The sequence below is a fragment of the Octopus sinensis genome, linkage group LG2 (genome assembly GCF_006345805.1).
Source record: "Octopus sinensis linkage group LG2, ASM634580v1, whole genome shotgun sequence".
Taxonomy (NCBI): Eukaryota; Metazoa; Mollusca; class Cephalopoda; order Octopoda; family Octopodidae; genus Octopus; species Octopus sinensis.
The window spans coordinates 128,555,922-128,577,174 of NC_042998.1; the positions used below are offsets into that span (position 1 = coordinate 128,555,922).

The following is a 21,253-nucleotide window of genomic DNA, read 5'->3' on the forward strand; positions in this document are numbered from 1 at the left end:
TGAAAAGTAAAGATGACCTTAGTGGTATTTGAACTCAGAACATAAAGAATCATAACTAAACACTACAGACATTTTGTCTGACACACTAAAGATTCTACCAATCTCTATTTTAATTGAAAAAGGACAAGTTTTCTTGTAATTTTGACATTTAATCTGGATCAATGATAGACATGACTTTTCAATAAAAATGTTTTAAATTTCAAAGCAATGATCGACTCACACTTAAATACCACATTTTATAGGACAACAGCTTGAATGAGAAAGAAAGCCTCATTTTCTACTCATCAATAACTAACGAAATCAAGGATTATTCTAAAACTGGGGATTCAAACAAGAAATTATAAACAATTCAATTGAATAAAAGTAATAACTTGAATTTACATTAGATTTTAGCTTTTGTTATATTAATATAAATCTGATTTACCCAAAGTAAAAAACTAAAAAAAAAACTGTCAATACATTAAAAATGAAGTATTTTATTTCTTCCTTTAAAATTTGAAAAGTTCTTGAATTTTGATTTTCAACAACTTAATTTATTTAATGGTATTAATCTTTTAGCATTTGAATTACTGTCAAATGTTATGCTTATTTATTCTTCTTGTTTTGAATCAAGGTTTCAATGATGTGATTGTTTATTTGTAGAATAATGTTGTAGAGTAGGTGTGAGAGGCCACATCCAGCCGGTTTGAACATAAAACCGGTAGAATACTTGGGCCTATTTAAATGCAATAGCTTTCATTCTGCTAGAATAATTTTATAAATAAACCTCACTACTTATATGCAGAACACTTGGAGCTGAAAATGTCTTCAAGTCTTTCTTTCTTTATATCATGCATAATACAAGAATGTCTTTTTCATTTAATTATAACATCTTCAATGTGGAATTGTTCCAAGCTTCATATTTACAATTAACATGCTCTATTGTATATAGAGCTAAAGACAAACTGAAGTAAACAAACAAATAAAATTTATTTGAATATCAGTTCACTTTATATGTACATACATTTTTTATATGGTTTACATCTCTTTTATTTCACTTATATACGGAACACTGTACCAACAACACTGCCCACAGGCAGTATTCTTCTTATGTTCCACCAAACAGGTGATCACACGAGAAGTTTGCTAAAAATCAGGGCTGGCAAACACTTTGCAAGGAAGTGGGCTTTTGAGGTTTTGTGGGGTATTCATTCTGCAAAGCTCTGACTGGGCTTGAAGTTACTGGAGCAGCAAAGAAACTGCAGAGAAGGAGACTGGGTGGCTTTGGATAAAGAGGGCAGACAAGTGGTTTGCTGCTACTGGGATGAAGCTGATACTTGATCAATCTTGGCTGAGTCAAATGGGTGAGAGAGTCTGATGCTGAAACACCCTGGGAATCCAGAAACATCACTGACAATGCATTCCAGAACATCACTGATGATGCATTTCAGAACATCCATGAGATGTATTTTGAAACTATATATATACTTCACCATTTCATATTTTAAGGAAAATGCATGAAATCTATTTTTTCTTTGTCTCTACTCAAGAACATAAGCCTTAAAAGACCTATAACCCAAAAGGCAACCATCACCAAACAAAATGTCATCTCCAGCAGCATAACCTCTGAGATTGTTAGGAGGAAAGGGCCAAGGGAGTGGGGGAGATAAGTGAGTTGGAAAAGGCTGAGTGGAGGTGGCATGATCCCAGCCAGCTTACAGGGCTAGAGACTGGAGTATGCCTGTAAAAGACTTTGTGCCAATAAATCAGATTAGTTCTTTTCTGGATATTGTCCTAGAAGTGAGCACAACAATCCATTATGGACCCCACACCAGCTTTGTAGAGAATTGATAATTGTTGGGGACTGAAGTATCTTCTGGTCCTGAAGAGAGGAGCTAGTAGTTGGGATGTGTTTTCATTAAAAAAGATCCTCAGTGATAGTGAGACCCAGTAAATGGAACCAGTGTTAGAAATATGAAGATGTAAATAAATTTTGTAGAAACTAAAAGTTATGGAAAAAAAAGGAAATCATTATAAACAAGGCATTTTAGATGCAAGAAATACATAATAATTTTTCACATAGGGTAAACCTATCACCACCATAGTTCTAAGCCAAATATATGTAGTAGAAGGTCTTTGTTTACATTATAGGCAAAGTTGGGCTCAGGAATCAAAATAGTCAGACAGACAACTAATTTAAATTGGAATCAAGACAAAAGTATTCAACCATTACAAAGTTATGTTTATAATACTTACGCTTCAATGTCTTCAGCCTCATTCTGAGATGATGCTTTAATAGACTACAAAGAAAGATTTGGATCTTAAAGAAATGCATCGTTGTTATATAAATTCAACATTGAAGTGATCACAACCATAGGTTCATAAAAATGACTTATAATCAGGAACTGACATCACAGTTGCATTGCATTGCATAGATATGTTAAATATTCTTATCCTTATTTTGAAATATATAACAAAAAATTGAGGTCTTTCCCAAGCTATAGGCTCATAATGCTGATTTCCTGGATTCTGTGGCATATATATTATCTTTCCTCCTCGATGGGATGCCAGTCCATTGAAGGATTACTCATTTTTGCCAGATAAGTGGACTGGAGCAATGCAAAATGAAGTGTTTTACTCAAGAACACAACACATTGCCCAGTTCAGGAATCAAAACTACAATTTTATAATCATGAATACAATACCCATGCACCTCCACATTTTACAACACAAACACACACACACACATCCATACATACATACATATGATAAATAGAAAAAAAAAAGAAAAGCCAAGCATAAAATGAACCTTTAACCAACACCCTTTAGTAAGCAATTAATATAGGTATTTCCAAGTTACTGAAGAAAGTTATCTTAGAGAAGCAAAAGATTTCCAAGTTACCTTTCTTGTAGGAAGCATATCAGTTTGTTGTAGATATAGATAAGTGAGTGTTTGTCTGTCTGTATATGTGCACATACTAGTTCTTAATATCTAAGCATATTTATAACAGTGAAAGATTAAAACTCTACTTTCGGTTAGTCTAAATGTAAATGGATGAACTAATTTCAGAAAACATACAAATGAGGCTTGGACAACAAATTTATTTCAATATACAAGATTGAAAGACTTGATTACAAACGTGAATAAAATTATACATTATCAAAAATATTTTTTCTTCTTTATATATTAACATTTAGCAGTTAAATATTACCACATGACTAAAAGAAATAATTAGGATTTACAAACAATAATACAAAAAAATATTTCCATTGTTGTCTTTAAATAGCAAATATCACCTCAAGCATATTATGCAGTAAAAATTCAAAGAATTTATATGACTAGTATGAAGAGTCAAGTCAACAAACTACAGAAAATAGTGAAATGTTAGGGAGAGATATTAACTTTTACTATCAGTCTTAATGTATTGATATGATTCCAAGGCTATAATAATACTGAGGAGTAATTAAATTTTATGAAAGCTGTCTGAATTCAAAGGATACATTCAGCTTAGTTTAGAGTATTTATAACAATACTTAACCATAAGTGATTTCAAGAACTATTAAGAATGATCTCAGTAAAAAGTTGATTGTATTGTTTAGAATTAAGACAGAAAAATAATCTAGAAATGATTATGCCATTGATTTTGAAAAGCATTTCAATATAAACCCAAACATTTCATTAACAAAATGAATCTTTCAGTTTCTTAATGTCAAACTTTTAAACAATACAACCATCAGCTTGAGATTAAGATAATTATAAATAGCAGATAAAAGACTAGTTTTATAAAATTCTGTTCATATCAGTAAAATATCCAAATTGAAAAAAACAGAAAAGAAAAAGAAATTGAGAAGCTAAGTTTAATTAAATATATATATTAAGAATAAAAACAAAAATTAGAATTTTAAAGAAGTTAAAGAATTGTGGTTAATGAGCAAAGAAAGAAGATTTGTTTCCAAGATACCTGCATAACCACATCTGAATGATTAAAAGCTGTAGATGTTCATTCAGAAAATCACGAACCTATAATGCATAATAGGGTGGAGCCCCATCCTGCTGAAACCAGACAGAATTTCCCCTTCCAAGTGAATGCACGTGAGGCATCTTGTTGCTAAGCATGTCCAGATACGAATCACCTGTCACAGAGCCCTCAAAATAAAACGGTCCAATTACTTGATTGTGCTAAATCCCACACTACACTACACCATTACCTTGCCCTCGTTTTGTTGATTATCTGCCTCCATTCAATGAGGATTGGTTTGTGAGTAATAGTGGCAGTTGTGAAAACAGATAAAAAAAGAGAATGTTAGCAATTTCACATATTGCAGGATGGTGCATGACTTTATGGCCACCCTGTAGTTTCGTAAATCACTTGATTCTGAAGTAAATGTATTAACTTGTATTGTAATTGTGCTGTATTGCATTGTACTTGTTCTTGTAGTTATATTACATCAATAGTTTGTTACCCTTATATTACAACCACTAATAACTGAATAGTGTTAATTAGTTTTAGTGATTAGCTAGGGAATAGTTTTTTTGTCTACCAAAAATCTTTAACTTGATTGAGGAGTCAAGCAGTAGCAAATAAAATTTTGAAGCAAAATGTTTGGATGATGAGACAGTTAGGAGAATGAATGACTTATGATCTTGGATCAAGACAAGCATGAAAATTTGAGAAATTTATCAATATCAACACTGAGATAGATAAAGAATTTTAGTATTGTAGTGGGTATATATCAAGGAAGGCTATCCTCAGTGGGTATCTATCAAGGAAGGCTATTCTCAACTATCTTATAGTAATGTCCGAGGAATTCAAGAATGGATGGTCAGTAATATTTTTCTGTAGAGAGTCTTAAGATGAAAAAAAAAATTTTTTTTAATTTTAGAAAAACTCTCAAATCAAAAGGATGGAATGAGAACTTCAAAGGTATTAAAGATGCTAAAAAGTTGCTCGTGTCAGGAACAAAAAAAAAGAAAAAAGAAAAAAAGGCACTAGCACAGAAATAGTAAATCTTGCTTCATACATAAAAAGTGAGTATACAGAGAGTCTACAGTAGTGGTTCCCAACCTTTTCACTACCAAGGACACCTTTTATTTAAATGAGATTTCCCCCAGACCCCAGGATATTGAAAGGTCTGTCAGCTTAACATGCTGACGGATCCCTAGCACTACTTTTGTGAACCACCAGGGGTCTGCGGACCACAGGCCAGGAATCATTGGTCTATAGAGTAATCATCGCAAATAATGAATACACATAAAGAAAAAAAAAATGAAGTGGGATCTCAGGTAGATTGCTCAGAAATCAGAAGTGTCCTTGACTAAAACCATAACAGTCACTCATATGTGAGTATGACCTGGTAACATATATCTGCATTAATTGTTTCATGAGCAGATACAGGCACCCTCTTGGTCTTCACACTCCTTGATCCAACAGAACATTGAGGATGTGAAAGCTGGAGGGAGAAAGAGCTGCACTACATCATATTTGAGTAGTTGATAGAATATGTAAACAGAAACTAAGCATTCAGTTATTTAGCTTAATAGAAGAAATTCCTAAGTTTTATAAGCTCTGTGTCAATTATTAATGGAATGGAATATAGAGATAGCGTATTGGACAGGGTTTGATAGAACAGGAAATGGTGAGATAATTGCCCCTCTGCTAGTAATATTTTCTCTCTGTATGAAAAGTAAACAACATGAAATGTGTAAGCAATGCAATGCTTTTTGGGGCATTAACCTAAGTTATGACTAAGTGAACGAATATATCAAAACTGATGAAGAATCCACTTGATAATGGTTGAATGCAAATAGCCATCAAAAACATTGGCTGATGTATGGAAAAAAAAAGGAAAAAAAAAAAGAACTATGCACATTCATATATAAACAGAAATGAATCATACATGCTGAGGAAAAATTACCCTGAAGTTGTTCCTTAGGCAAATTCTGTAGAATTAGACTAAAGAAGACTTTGTAAGGAGCAAGTTCTGACATAAAAATTTGTCAGGTCTCATGAGTGAAATGACACAAGATCAGGATGCTACATTGCCTATCTGTCAAACCATGCCAGCACAATGGTGACAATGAAGATAATGACTATGAGAGCAGCTATGTAGCAAGGATAAATGAAATTAAGAAAAATCAACTTAGCTGATATGCTAAATAGCAATTAGCAAAAAAAGCATATGATTTAATGAATTTAAGGGTGTACTGAAAACCACTTTTATTGACTTACCTCTAAAGTTTTCATCTAAGAGTGCAAAAGAAAACCACATAGAAAGATTTTAATTCAAATAAAAAATAAAAGCATGACCACAAAACAAAATCTTGACACATGTAAAGCAAATTATATGCTTTTATCAAACAGAAAATAAACAAATGACCTGTTCAAGATAGAACACCAGTTTCGGTAGCCTAATTTATTAAATTCAAAATTATGAACAATCTACAAATATTAAGTCCATAACTGCTGGAAATACGTAAACATTTTTCTTTGATGATAGCCCACATTTTGAACAGGAGAAAAACTTATACAAAAGGGGTGGCAGTAACTTCAAAGTTTTGGCCTTTTTGCTTTTATTCAACAAAGGCTAACAGGTTGAAACTTCAAAGTCATTATCACTTCACTTCTTGTAAAAGTTTAGCAAGCATGTGCTCTACTAAAAAGCATAAGTACTTCTGTAGTTTAATGCTAAATCGTTCTTATATACAACTTGAAATAAACACACATACATATATACATGTGTGTGTGTAATTCATTTGGACAATTAGTGTGTTGAGTAAAGCATGTTCACAGTTTGGGCTACCTGGTATCATCCACGGTGGGGGTATATATCTGCTGGATCTACATCAGGAATTCCAGTGATAATTGAGATAATAATTAATGAAGGAAACAGAAGATAGATTTAGCACTAGTCTTTATTCAGTACAACAATCGTTTTGACCCATCCTACAACTATCCGTTGCGGGTAGGATTTCATGCATCTAATAGTGTTGCATCAGTCTGTGCAATTTGTGTCACATCAGGTACATGCATAAAGAAGGGGATGTCCTGCAGGATATACTGAGATGTCCTAGGTATGGTGTTCTTGCCTACTGTATTTTGGTTATGACCAGCTACAGCTGTCTGTGGGTATACAACATAAAATTAAAATCATACAATCATAAGATATCGAGAGTACAAGCTATCAAAGAGGGTTTACATTTAAGTTAATGAGGAAAGGTGTGCACTGCTGGTCATGAGTGAGTGTGTGTTCATGACAGAGTGCACACTCCTCTCCATTAATCTAAATGTACTCTCTCTTTGACAGGTTCTACTCTCTATACTTTATAATTGTATGATTTTTATTTTATGTTATATACTCAGAGACAACTGTAGCCAGCTCCATTAGTTAGTCATAACCAAAATGCAGCAAGCAAGAACAACATGCCTAGGACAACTCAGCATATCTAGTGAGACATCTTCTTTATGCATGTACCTGATACAACACAAACTGCATAGATTGATGCAACACAATTAGATGCCCAATATCCTACCCATAACAGACAGTTGCGGGATGGGTCAAAACGATAATCATACTAAAAAGACTAAGTGATAAATCTACCTTTCATTTCCTTCATCAATTGTTATATATATATAAAACATTCTGCTGGATAGTATTTGGCACAGCAGACAAGATCTCAGTATATTAAAGTAGTGCATGTCTAGTTTGAGGAGTTTGGATTATGGGAAGATGAAACCTATGTACAGGTTAAGGAGGAAGGTAGGATGGGTCATCTAATTATTAGTATGTATGAGAAATATAAAATAAAATTATTAATGAGCAGAAGGAAGAGTATGGGATATAAGTGGACCTTGGAATATACTAGACTTAATCTAGATAGGAATAATCCTGTCAGCATATAGTACAATTCAGTTGTCTAGCAAGAGATAATTCCAATCCAAGATTGATAGAAACTTTAGCTTCTCAAGACAGCCACAATAATGTCATTTGCTTGTCTCAAAGTAACAACATTGTTTTGTTAAAGCTTTCAATGATGAGAATGCATAAGCATTGATGTAGGAGTGCAATTCTCAGATACATCTTATTCTAAAGAAACTGTACTGGTAACCACTGAGAAGAGAAAAAGAAAATGTATTAAAAGAGATGGTTGATCATAAGTCACCTTTATGGATAGGAAGGTGATAAAGCAGCCATTAGCAGGGTTGGAAAGGTTACTCTTCTTGAGTTCACACTATTACCTTTCCATACATAAGGATATATTACTCTGGATGAATAGGAGAAAAATTTGATGAGGATATTGAATACTGTAGAGCACATTGTTTGAGGTTAACAAAGTGGATGCCATGAGAACCAATCACGTGATGGTAGTGACAGACTACATTCTTTTTAACACATGGTGATCAAACATTGTGTGGAGAGGGTGAGTTCGGAAGATCTCAGTCAGGATCTTTTGCCTTGATAGATTAGATAAATAAATTTTTGTTTGTGTCAGATTTTATATGAATGTAATTTCTTATAGGTATTTTCATACTATTAGTTATGTTGCAGAATGCTATGCTAATTTCATACTATTAGTTATGCTGCAGAATGCTATGCTAAGAAAGGCAACACAATCTAATATAGACAACTAATTTTTCTAGAAGCTTTAGAATGTGATCTACATCAGCTAAACTTAACAAATGAAAATAAGAGATAACTTATGAATCAAGAGTCTGAATTCCTATAGAAAGCAATTAACAAAAATTAGCTAAAAAGAAAAACAATAACAAAACATGCATAAGAGAAAATATTGCCAACACACAACAAGCTGAGGTAAATTAAAGTAACTTTAACTTACAGGTGATTCATCACCAGGCCCAAGAACAATTGCACATATTTTGAGGTAACCTTTACAACCAGCCAATGTGTCATCTGGGTCACTAAGAAGAAGCCATTTCCCAATAAATGCATGTGTAGGTTCATCATAGACCATTCCAATATCCATCTAAGAGAAGAAAAAGAAAATATTATAAGCATACAATTTTTCAATAATTTTGTTTACCAATTATAGTTTTATAGTACACAATATATGTATATATATATATATATATATATATATATATATATATATATATATATATATATATATATATATATAGTGCACTGTTCTGTAATGGTAAGATCAACAAGAGTGATAGACTGTTCAAATGCAACGGAAAATTTTGCCAGCAATGAATATTGTTTATTAAACATAAAAATCTACCTTGCAGTGAATGCAATGAATCTAAATTTGTGAAAAACCTGTATTTCAAATATTCAATAAACTTCAGAAATCAAAATTACAGGAAATTTCTTGGAACATGGATTTAAAAAAAAATTTCCAGATGGTCAAGCCTTTAATAATTGCTTTCTTTTAGTAACTGTTACATACCTAATTAATAAGCAGCTTTCTCCATTATAATATGCCCCAGTGATGTTTGATCAAAGGTTAAGGATGGATGAGAATTAATTCTGCAATCCAAATATTCTATTGTTCCAGTCCCAAGTTGAATTCCAACTATTGGCCAATTTGTCTCAAAGTTCTTATCTTGATGTAAAATTAATGAAGTCATTTATCTCCTCCTTGATCTCTGATGCCATATGATAAACATCACCAAAATGGCATGAATCAGCCAAGAATTATCTGCTAGAAATAGCAACCCAAATGCTTTTAAATCAGATCCCAATGTTGGACGTTCAAGAACCAAATGTAGGGCAAATTTTCAATCTCGGTATCATCCTGATTCCAAAATAGTATGATATGTCTACGTAGAGCAAATGTAGACTGAATTATAGGGATCCTAGACGGACAGACAGAATTTTGCTTTTATTAATATAAATGATTATGAGCACAACACCCTAACCACTGGGACATCTTGTATTATCACATATGCACACAGAATCCAAATGCAACTTAGTACTAAAGGTGCTTTTAATTGTACACAGTTCTTGATTCAACTTGGCTGAAAATATGTAACAAAACAATACTGATTCTGATAATTGTTCATCGAGAATATACCTCTTAATACAAATACATTAATTAAAGCAAGGATATTATACAGTTATTGAAACTGTGTCAAAGTATGAAGTTTGCTTATATTGTTAGGGTGTTAGGGTACAAACCTACTGTTTATTACAAAGAGTCCTAACTATATTCTGCTTAGATATAAATGATCAAAAATCTCTTGTCTCATAATTTATATGGTGGCCTTTCCTGTTGATTAATTGCATAATATCACTGGGAAAGGTCAGCTCCATCTTAAAAAGAAACATATTCTCTTCAGTTGAAAGTCAACTATTCTAATCTTTTATTTCCTGATATTCATTTTTTTTTTTTTTGCTGTTGGTTGTTTTTTGTAGTGCTTGTCCATGGTGATAAGTTATTCTGCCCATATTCCATAAAACCTTTTAGTAATATGCAAATTTAATCCTGCATATTACGACAGCAACTGGCCAACTTCAGTAAATCAATAGTCAGTGCTGTGAAAAAAACCTCTCTTTTCATATATTTAGTGAAAACACAAATGCAATGTTCCAGAAAACTTACAAAACAAACATTAAAAATTGTTACATATTCAAAAGCATAGTCTGTGTCAATTATTGAATATTTTAACCACATGTGACAAACTAATAGACTACATGCTAGTTGTCATTAACAAAATTAGAAGAGCAATTTTTACTATAATGAAAATATTACATAGTCAATACTTTTTCTTAATTTATGTTTTTTTTAGATGATTTTTATTGGATGTTTTGTTAATCGACACCAAAGTGAAACTATGAATGAATAAATAAAATTTTACCTTAAAAGAACCTATGAGTGAGTCAGATCGTAACTTCCTCGAGTTGAACACCTGCAAAAGTTAATGTATCTAGGTGTAAAAGTCAATATAAAATAGTAAATGAATAAATTCATGCTTTAAAAACTAGTAAATTTCTCATCCTATATTAACCAAAGTTTAAGTATCTGGAATAAAAAAAATTTTAGAATAACTAAGAAACTTTCCAGTACTCCCTATGTTGAATTCAGGTGAGTATTACCTGAGATGCCTTGTAGCATCTGTTTTGGCTCTTTGAATTTTCAGTTCGAATTTAGCTTCCTAAATGCTGGATAGGTCTTTTTCAAGATGCATAAAAAAAAAGATAGGCTTGGGAGTGCTTAAATATTTCATTTGCTCATTTTCAATGCCAATACATCAGATGACTGTAAGAGAACTGCAAGGGTACTGTAATTTAGTAAGTTGTGTGTGCTACGACAATATAACCACCACCATCATCATTTTACATTAGTTTTCCATACTTGTATGCGTTTGATGGATTATCACAGTCCAAATCTGATTTTTAAAAATTACTGCTCTTCTTGGCATATTGAAAACTAGATATCATTCAGGTGTCTTTGTTTTAACATGGTTCCTGCAGCTGGATAGTCTCCTAATACCAAACACTTTACAGTGTACTAAGTGCATTTTATTGTGACACCAGCACAGGGGATGCGTCATGCCTCCTACAAGACTAAAGAGTTCTTACAACTCAGCAATGTCTCTACATGATTTGTGACCAGTTTTCAGAGAGATATATTTTATGGTGGAAATAACACCTGTGATGATGTACTCTTGTAACTAATATACTTTGTAACTAATATACTAATTATGATAGTTCATAATATTCATCAAATATTCAAAAATATTCATCAACAATTGATACTTAATCTCATTTCCTATTTTTCAGTAAACAGTTGCTTAAATTCTTATTTGGATGTAATACCTAAATTCTATAATCCCTGTTAAATCAAGAACCTAATGATTAGACTGCAAATATTTTTATAAAGTTCTATTGAGAAATAAGTAATTTATTTTTTCTTTTGGTTTAACAAGAGGAGCAGTATCCATGACATATGAGATTGGTGGGTCAAAACAAAGGAAGCAATCACGATTTGTGTTGAGGCAGTGGGAAGCAGTGAAATCCAGAACTGAGTTATTTTCAGACCAGAGATTTAAGCCAAAAGCTGACATCAGAGTGAACTCGTATCTGTTGCAAACATTCTAAGAATGAGACTAAGAACAAAGTGTGCTCCAATAGACTTCAATACAGTTTTGGTAATTAACATACATTTTATACAAATGATTAAATCCTACTACTACCAGCATCTAACACTATTTTACAATCCATATAAAACAAAACACATTTTCATGTGTATTTGCTATTATTAACCCAAATAAACAAAATAATCTGGTTGTAAATCATAGCATGTATGAAAAGTGAATTAAGTTAAATAATCAGAGAATATAGTGTTAAAAGTCAACTTCTGAAATGTTTTTACCTGGAATTCAATAAGCTCGTCAAATAATTCTGAAGGCGACATATTGAAGTTGAAAAAGAATGATTCATTCCAGAAGGGAGAATTGGTTGATTTCTTTACACGAGTCTGTTTTGTTTGATTGTAGACTTTAACCCTAGCCAGTGGTTGGATGTTGGATCCCATCAACTGGCGGGCTTCCAAGACTTTCACACGAATCTGCAATAAAAAAAAAATTGCCACATAAAAATACATAAAGAAATCAAATTTGGTGACTTTGGTAAGTGTTCTATTTTTAAATTTCTGTTGGTTAATTCTTGAAGTGAACTGTAAGTTTGTATGCTATTAGGAGAAGAACTTATGTCATCACAGTTAAGTTAATACTAACATATTTAATGCAGTCAACATTAAATAGCTAATTAGTAATAATTGTGCAATGTGAAAATTTGCTTCAACACATGAGGAATCTTACAAACGAGATAAGCTCTAGCCAAGCTAGCAAGATGCTGAAAGACACTGTGTTCTGCTGTCTAAATCTGACAGCTCCACTTCATTAAAACATGAAATAAATGAGTGGAAATGAATCAGTGGGTGTGTTATATTAAGGCACTATGACCCTTCTCAGACACAACAATAAATCTCCTAACTTATTTTTCTTGCATGTATGGGCAACATCTGAGGGGATGTTTCAGTCTTATTGACATATCAATAAAACATAGCCTGTACCATACTCTCTGATGAAAGAATCACTGTACTGTAGATTGATTGGTATCAGAAGACAAAATTATGTAGAGATATCTGTACAACAAACAATAGTTAAGTTAGTATTAATGTGTTACAAGTAGAGAGCACTAGAAAACTATCAAGAAATAATCATGCAGTAATGAAAAGAATAAGTCAATGACTAATATTTTCATTTTATAGTTATTCTGTGACATTTAACTTGATTTTAGATCTTATTATTGAATTAGACACCAGCTATCTTTAGGATAGTTTGAAAACAAAAAGCCTCGAAAATTAAAATGAAGTATCATCAACAAAATTTCCTTTAATGACTGGCACTACAGTTACTTGAAACTGGTTTTGTAATTAACTATAGGTACTGATATTTGTAATGACTGAGATGATTGCTCCTGCGCCTATATATATATATATCTAATATCATAAATAACTATATATTTGATATTATTATATAATTAATATAATATGTAAATATATATTTAATATTGTACATAACTATATATTTGATGTTATTATATATTTAATATTATATGTAAATATATATTTAATATTATACATAACTATATATTTGATGTTATTATATATTTAATATTATATGTAAATATATATTTAATATTATACATAACTATATATTTGATGTTATTATATATTTAATATTATATGTAAATATATATTTAATATTATACATAACTATGTATTTAATATCATACATAACTATATATTTAATATTATTATATATTTAACATTATACATAACTAAGGCAACAAGCTGGCAGAAACGTTAACACACCAGGTGAAATGCTTAGTAGTATTTTGTCTGTCATTACGTTCTGAGTTCAAATTCAACCGAGGTCGACTTTGCCTTTGATTCTTTTGGGGTCGATAAATTAAGTACCAGATGCATACTGGGGTAAATTTAATTTACTGCCCCCCCCCCCCACACCAAATTTTGAGCCTTGTGCCTAGAGTACAAAAGATTATACATAACTATATATTTAATATTATGCATAACTAATGCTCATATTTTCCCATAGTTAATTTATTATTACTAGGTCAAAGTTGACACTACCTTTCAGCCTTCCAGGATTGATAAAATAAGTACCAGTTGAGCACAAGGGTCAATGTAACTAATGCCAAAATTTGAAACATTATTACACTTGGGAAAGAATATGACAGACAATTTGGTGCATGTTTCAAGCTGACCAAAATAATTTAGGATATCTAGTTAGATACTTTGTTCTCTATAGGCTAACTCATTTGACAGTTGTTTCATCAGCTATAAAATTAACCTTGAAAGCACATGGCTCAGTGGTTAGAGTGTTGGGCTCACAATCATGAGGTAGTGAGTTTGATTCCTGGATTGGGCTGTGTGTTGTTCTAGAGCAAGAGACTTTATTTCATGTCGCTCCAGTTCACTCATCTGTAGATAGGAGTTGCGACATCACTGAGGCCAAGCTGTATCAGCTTTTGACTCTCCCTTGGATAACATTAGTGGTGTGGATAGGGGAGGCTGGTATGCATGAGCAACTGGTGGTCTTCTATAAAGAACCTAGCCCAGACTTGTGCCTCAGAGGATAACTTTCTATGTGCAATCTCATGGTCATTCATGACTGAAAGGGGTCTTTACCCTTTAACCAAGTCAAAAGAAATTATTGTTGTAGACTGGTGAATGGTAAATTCTCCATAAGATTTATATAAAAATAAATCATCATATGGAAATATAGGACAAGAGAAGGTATGGAAAGTACAAATAGGAGTGTTTTCTGAAAAAGGAACAAAGCAATTCATACACTCAATTGGAATTATTACAACTTTCATGATTTGTTTTGGCATTTTCTCATTATACATGCTCGCCAAGTTACAAAGTATATGATAAACAAGCACCTGTGGCACTACAAAAGAACACATCCCCCACAAACATCAATACTTTACATCTGTCATCAAACAGATATAATCATGCAGTTCAACAACAAAAATAAAAAGACTAAAAAAAATAAATAATGAAATCTTACTAACAATAGCTTAAACAAACTGAAATCAACTCTTAAAAATAGACACAAATATCTAACTAGCACAACTTAAATGAAAGGGGATTGACAAAACTTTCGGAAATGGGGTAAAAGACAATTTAGTGCAAAATTGCAAACTACAAAAGAAAACAAAAGCACACTGTTCTAACCTGGCACGAATCACATCTCTATGTAAGTTAAATGTCAAAAGTGTCTGAAGGAAACTATGCTCAAAATACCTAAACTTACAAAGTATTCTCTAGTCAAATTAAACCCCACCTCACTCCAAACAAGTTCATTTCTCAATCCTTTGCAAACCATGGCAATTCTATAAATCAGCCGTTATAAAAATGTATTTGATCTGATCAACAGCCTTCTTTCAGTCTAAATTACCCGATTTATAAATCCCGTCTCAAATTTACACCTTAAAATTATTAGAAAGCAAGGTTTTTTTTAAAGAGTCTCAACACTCAACATACAAAATTTCACAGTACTATCTTAAAGGTGGGGGTGGCAGAGAGCACAAAGGTTAATATTGACTGGTTAATAGAAAAAAAATAATGGAATGACCACTGCTGCAATATCTTTGATCATGGATCTGCTCAATCAAGTATGATTGGAGGTTAAACAACTAAGTTTTAAATTATAAAATTATTTCACACCCTCCACCCACCTAAATTACATTGTGCCATTCCTCCACTTGGGGTTTGTAATCTGTTTCTACTTCAATTTTTGGTTAGTGAACTAATATCCATTAAAAATTCATAGATAGAAAATTCCTGTAGGAGCACAGCAATGTGTATGTTTCAGTAAGATAACCTGCTAACCCTTATCCTCTCTCTGGTTATTGTTGACTTCCATGACCTCTTTCACCCTTCGATTTGTCTTAACTTTAATCATGCTGGATAACAGTCCACCTGCTTTATTCAATAAACTGCATGATGTGTGGGCTAGCAGTTTAGATACTAGCTAGTCAACATGTTGGGTTACATGGTACCAGCTGCAATAGAACCTGACCTGACCAGGTAACAACCACAATGAAAGTAAGAAAGCAACATATCCATACTTTAATATTCTCAAAATCATTGAACTATTTCAAAATATGGAAATTTATCTGGTAACATTTTGTATGTCAGTTCATCTCTGACAAAAAGAACATAAACCGAGACTAAATATATTTACTGTGGTAGAGCCATTGAAAAACATACCTCATTATATTCACTTCTACTTATAATTTTGTAATGGTTTATATTAGTAGGTATCAAAATACTTCACCATATATGTATGATTTGTTCACTGATACTCTATTTATCAAATATGATAAAAGATAGATACCAATAAATATAAGTATTTTTAATGCTACAACTGCCACAATACAAAGAAAACTGAAGGAAAAGGTAGTTTTTTTTTTTATATTAGCCAGGTTTGAAGAAAAGGGCAATGTCCATGGTTTTCACAAGCCCTTTGAAACTGGTGTGATTGATGCAATTAATGTGCAGTGTGGAATTTCTAGAGGGCTGATATTTTGGGAAGGAAGAGTTACACACAACATCTGTGTGAAAAGAGGAGAGAGGAGTGAATGACGACTGCCTGAGTGGAAGCAAGGAAAAACCAGCCATCTCTGACGAACAGAGGTCGTTGCTGTATTGATAGAAAAACAAAGAATAAAGAAGATAGCCTGTCTGAAAGTGACTTTATACCAAACAATCATGTAGCCTTTCTCTAAATGCAGTCTAAGGATGTAACAGCTACTCTATCTCAGATATGGGAGAAGTACCCACAGTAGGTCTCCCCTGAGAGTTATAGAGGATCAATAATTACAGGGAGCTGAAGTATTTTCTGGCTCTGAAGAGAGTGTCCAGTCTAAGATACAAGCCTAGCTATTTTCTGAATGAACATTCACCATAAGATGTCATGGATATTGAAGCCCAGTATTTAGAGTGACAGCAAAGGCCCTAACTGCATGCTGCACATGTTTAATGGAAGGTGAGGTGTAGTTCTGATGAATAATTCTAGATTTTTTTTTTTAAATTTGCTTTTCAAAGAGACAAGTTTGATATAATGCCATTGGAGGATATTTTCAAGGTCTATCTATGAGTCAATGTAGACTTAGTATATAGTGTCTAGGTTGCCTGTTGATGACACTTGAGTAGGGAAGGTTTGGGAAGAGTGAAGGGAGGGCATTGTTAGTCATGAGAGCATATAGAACAGTGATATATGAAGGAAAGACTATAGAGAACAGAACTGAACCCTTAGGCACACCAGAATTGACAGAGTATGAGTCCTTACTGAAACTAGACTTTTAAAATATATGTATAGTTAACTTATTACAGTTCAGTTTTAAAATCCTTTCATTAACTGAGTAACTGGTCAACCAAATGAATATAAAAGAAAATTTAAACAGAAATCGTGTATTTTATCATTGTTTATAAATGATATTTTTATTTCTAAATAATACAATTGCAAATTAGACTTATGTAAAAAAAAAAAAAAATGATTGTAGACTACAGTGTGAAATGAATTAAAATGCTTACATCAACAACATTTATTTAATGGCAACTTATATAAATACTATATGGTCAAGCTAAATACATCTTAATATATTCAGTTTGTGAACCAATATATTTCTCGTATCTTCCTACATATAACATGACTATCTTCTACTTTTAATTCTCAGTATACTTGAGACTACCTCTGTTTCTACCAAACCAGACATCTAAACTTGAAAATTTTTTGATCAAAATTTTCCACTTTAATTTAATGTAAGAATCCTTTTAAGTTATGTTCCAAAAACCAGGTCAATAATGAAAAAAATTATTTTCCTAAATTTCTTGATCATTTTCAAAATAAATTTCAGCATTGTATTTCTTTTGAAATATGGTCGTGAAATGATTAAATTAAGACTATCTATGCCATAGAAAATACTTTTACAATCAATGTTTCATATAGTCTACCTTTATATGAAGGCAAAAGAGGACGTGTTGCCAATAGGGGTTAACATTTTCTGAAAATCTCATAAAATCTGAACCAATAAGCTATCACTACTTCTACTCCTAATATATTTAGGATATGTAGCAGAACTTAGGTAGCACATCCACAAAATCTGAGCAGTTCCCAGTCCTCTATCCAAAGTAAAGGGAGACAGAGGTAAGGAAAGAGAGTCAGGGAGAGAGGGAGGAGTAGAAAGGGATGAGATAGGGAGAGAGGGAAAAGGAGAGAAAGAGAGAGAGGTAGAAAAGGAAAGGAAGAAAGGAGAAAGAGAGGGAGGGAGGGAGAAAGAGAGACTGGGAGAGAGAGGGGAGACAGAAATAGAGAGTTGTGATGACTTTTTACTCTGATATGGAATGGTGCTAATTGAGATTCTACCAGCCAGAATAATTAGCTTGTAAGGCTAGAGTATTTTTAGACCTCCCCCACCACTATCACCAAAAGGAAATTTTTGCAGTTTTGAGGATATGAGGTTTGGTGGTGGTGGTGATAGGGTTACAGGAAATGGCCCTTACATGAATTTGAAGTTCTTAATATGAAACAGATTGTTGATGAGGTCAACCTTGATCAAGAGAGCTTATAATTGGCATTACAACCTTGACCACCTCAACTGTTTTTCGTGTATCTAGGGCTACATTGTGCAACATGCGCTTTCCGTTTTCAAGATGCTAAGGTTGGATTTGAGGGGAATTTGGCTCTAACATGTCAAACAACCATGTAGTGGATGTCAAAAATAAATCTCTATTATAGGAAGATATATCCATCTGAAATCTGTAAAGAAAGTCAGATAAAATATAATATTCACAAAACGAAGGGTAAGAACAGAAAGTCATGTTACCAAACAGTTCAAGATGGAAGTTCAATGGCTGATATATTCCAAAGTTCCCTTCTGAATATTTCATAGTTTCAACCTTAAAAATAGTATATTCTTATTTGGTGAAGTTAGAAAATTTAAACTTTGCTTTTCACATTCACAGAAGTGCAAGGACAATTAGCCATTGTTTTGTACACTTCCACAACTACCACACCATTGTGCAAATGGATAAGTCCACCTAGCTATTTATAGGCACTGCAGAGTAGGGGAAAATTGCTTCACTAACCAGTGGCAATACTAAAAAAAAAGTAAAGTTACCTTCCCAAGTCATACTGACTCAGAAGGGCCGGTTTCCCGGTTTCATGGCACATATATTCCCCACCTGGATGGGATGCCAGTCCGTCACAGGATTACTCATTTTTGTCAGTTGAGTGGACTGGAGCTATGCGAAATGAAGTGTTTTGCTCAGGAAGACATGTCACCTGGTCCAGGAATCGAAACCACAATCTTATCATCATGAGTCCAGTATCCTAACCACTAAACCACACACTTCCACAGTGGTGATATTGACAAATACTGTTAGCCAGTTATTGTTTAGCATCAGATCAGGCATGATTGAACAGACCTATGACCACAAGGCAATGCAGCTATGGCCATCCTGACTGCTTCACATGAACAGAGCACCAAAAACAACAAAATGTCTTTCAATGATGGTAGCGTGTAATTTAGTAGAGAGTTGGCTGCTATTTTCTTCTTATAATTTCAGGCCACATTTTTCACAGTTTTGAAATATATCTTAAAGTTTGTTTAACACCAAAACTATTAAACTCCTAACTTGAGTACTTCTGTAACAAGATCTTCAAATCAAGGTGCTATATCAGATTAGAATTGAAAATATTTATAGAACTCAGTATTATTGATTATATATAAAAATATTTATTCTTAAAAGCAACTGAAATACAAATAGTGGGTTGAAACAGTAGGATTAAAAAAAAAACTTTAAAAATGTCTGAAAACACCAAATTAGACTGTCTAAAAGATATATCCAACTCTTTACCATCTGTTTTATTTTCCTTGCCTTAAAATGTAATTTCAGAATTCAGTATTATTTACGGAGATGTACTCACATAGCAGCACGGATTTTTGTCAGTGAACAGGTCGCGGTCTTAAAGCAACGAAAATATTTTGACAAATTAAACTTAAATGTTGAAGTGAATCGAACGGCTTTTGTGCGTTTCTTAAATGGCTTAAAAACACCTTCCACGCTGCAATTGGTTTCAGTATTATTTATTTTCTGTCTACTAGATATTAAGTATTTTATATACTTTCTCTTCAGTTTCTGAAAAATCAAGCTTATCTTCAAAGGGAGAAAAATAAAAACCCATTTCTGTAACATTTCAAAATAGTAATGGAATGACCTGATTAGTAAACAACCAAATCTTTTTCAAGAGGGGAAGAATGTTTTAAGTCACTAAATATTATGGCAATTTATATACATAATACTGGTGTGATTCATACAGCTGCAATAGTGATAAAAAAATTAAATTCAGTTCAAAATTAAATGACAAATGTATCTTGAGTATTGGTCTACTAGTTTCTTAATATTCAGCTGTCTACCCATAGCTGGGAAAATGCTGTTTACCAACAATGGAAACACAACTATAGCAGCTGTAATTGATTTTTTTTTAGCAAGATATTAAAGACTTTATAGTTGCAATGAGAAAATCAAATCAAATGAAATAAATGTGTAAAGATTTATATTTGATATACTTCACTCTATTAAACCCAAGCTTACTAATGAAGAATAAAAGAAAACTCACTCCTGCTTAACAATAGAAACATCCAAGAAATGGACAGCTTTTGATAGTTTTTAACATATTTTTTTGAAGTAGAAATAATTACAAAGGGCAGAGAAAAAAATTTTAATAAGCATAACTAATGAAACTGTCTTCTCATTTTTTCATGAAGTGAATGATGGTCCATAATGCACAACACATTGAAGAACGAGGTAAAATTATTATTCAACATTAGTTTAGGAACTACAGTAAGAAAATTCTGCTTTGAACCAATTTATTATAGATGTGACGGTTGCAGCTGTGAGAGATGATAGTATCGAACCAACTAAAGAGTCAATAGTTTGTATTTGATCAACAGCAATGTATAAAAACTCAATCCATTTGATATAAATAAGTGACAACAGTAAATCAGTTCACAACCATAAGTGTAAGTGCACTGTATAAGTGACAAGCTTTCAGGGCTATAACCAAATAGTAGGAGCATGAAAAAGGCAAAAGCTGCTTTTATCACTCCTTGAAGATTAAGTGTTCATTGGTATTCCTATATCACTGCATTACAAAATCTAGCTTTTCATTTGCAAACTTTAGGAAATAAAAATAGTTTATATTGGTGC

At 32.5% G+C, this 21,253-nt stretch overlaps 1 protein-coding gene and 1 long non-coding RNA gene across 14 annotated transcripts in view; one reads left to right on the forward strand and one right to left on the reverse strand.

The window, feature by feature from the left end:
* Positions 1-21,253, reverse strand: part of LOC115230663 (myoferlin) — a 208,485-nt gene that overhangs the window by 96,933 nt on the left and 90,299 nt on the right. For 11 of the 13 annotated variants that reach the window (XM_036499276.1, XM_036499275.1, XM_036499274.1 and 8 more), the window contains 5 exons: positions 12,317-12,511; positions 10,800-10,850; positions 8,816-8,962; positions 6,210-6,224; positions 2,236-2,279 (listed from right to left, as the gene is read on the reverse strand). In XM_036499276.1, coding sequence (XP_036355169.1) covers positions 2,236-2,279; positions 6,210-6,224; positions 8,816-8,962; positions 10,800-10,850; positions 12,317-12,511 — 452 coding nt within the window. The remainder of the gene's footprint in view (positions 1-2,235; positions 2,280-6,209; positions 6,225-8,815; positions 8,963-10,799; positions 10,851-12,316; positions 12,512-21,253) is intronic. The other 2 variants (XM_036499290.1, XM_036499279.1) reach the window with 1 other exon arrangement.
* Positions 4,219-14,273, forward strand: LOC118761439. Its single transcript, XR_004997380.1, has 4 exons — positions 4,219-4,335; positions 7,874-7,879; positions 13,184-13,188; positions 14,262-14,273. It is a non-coding gene; the product is annotated as an uncharacterized LOC118761439 (long non-coding RNA).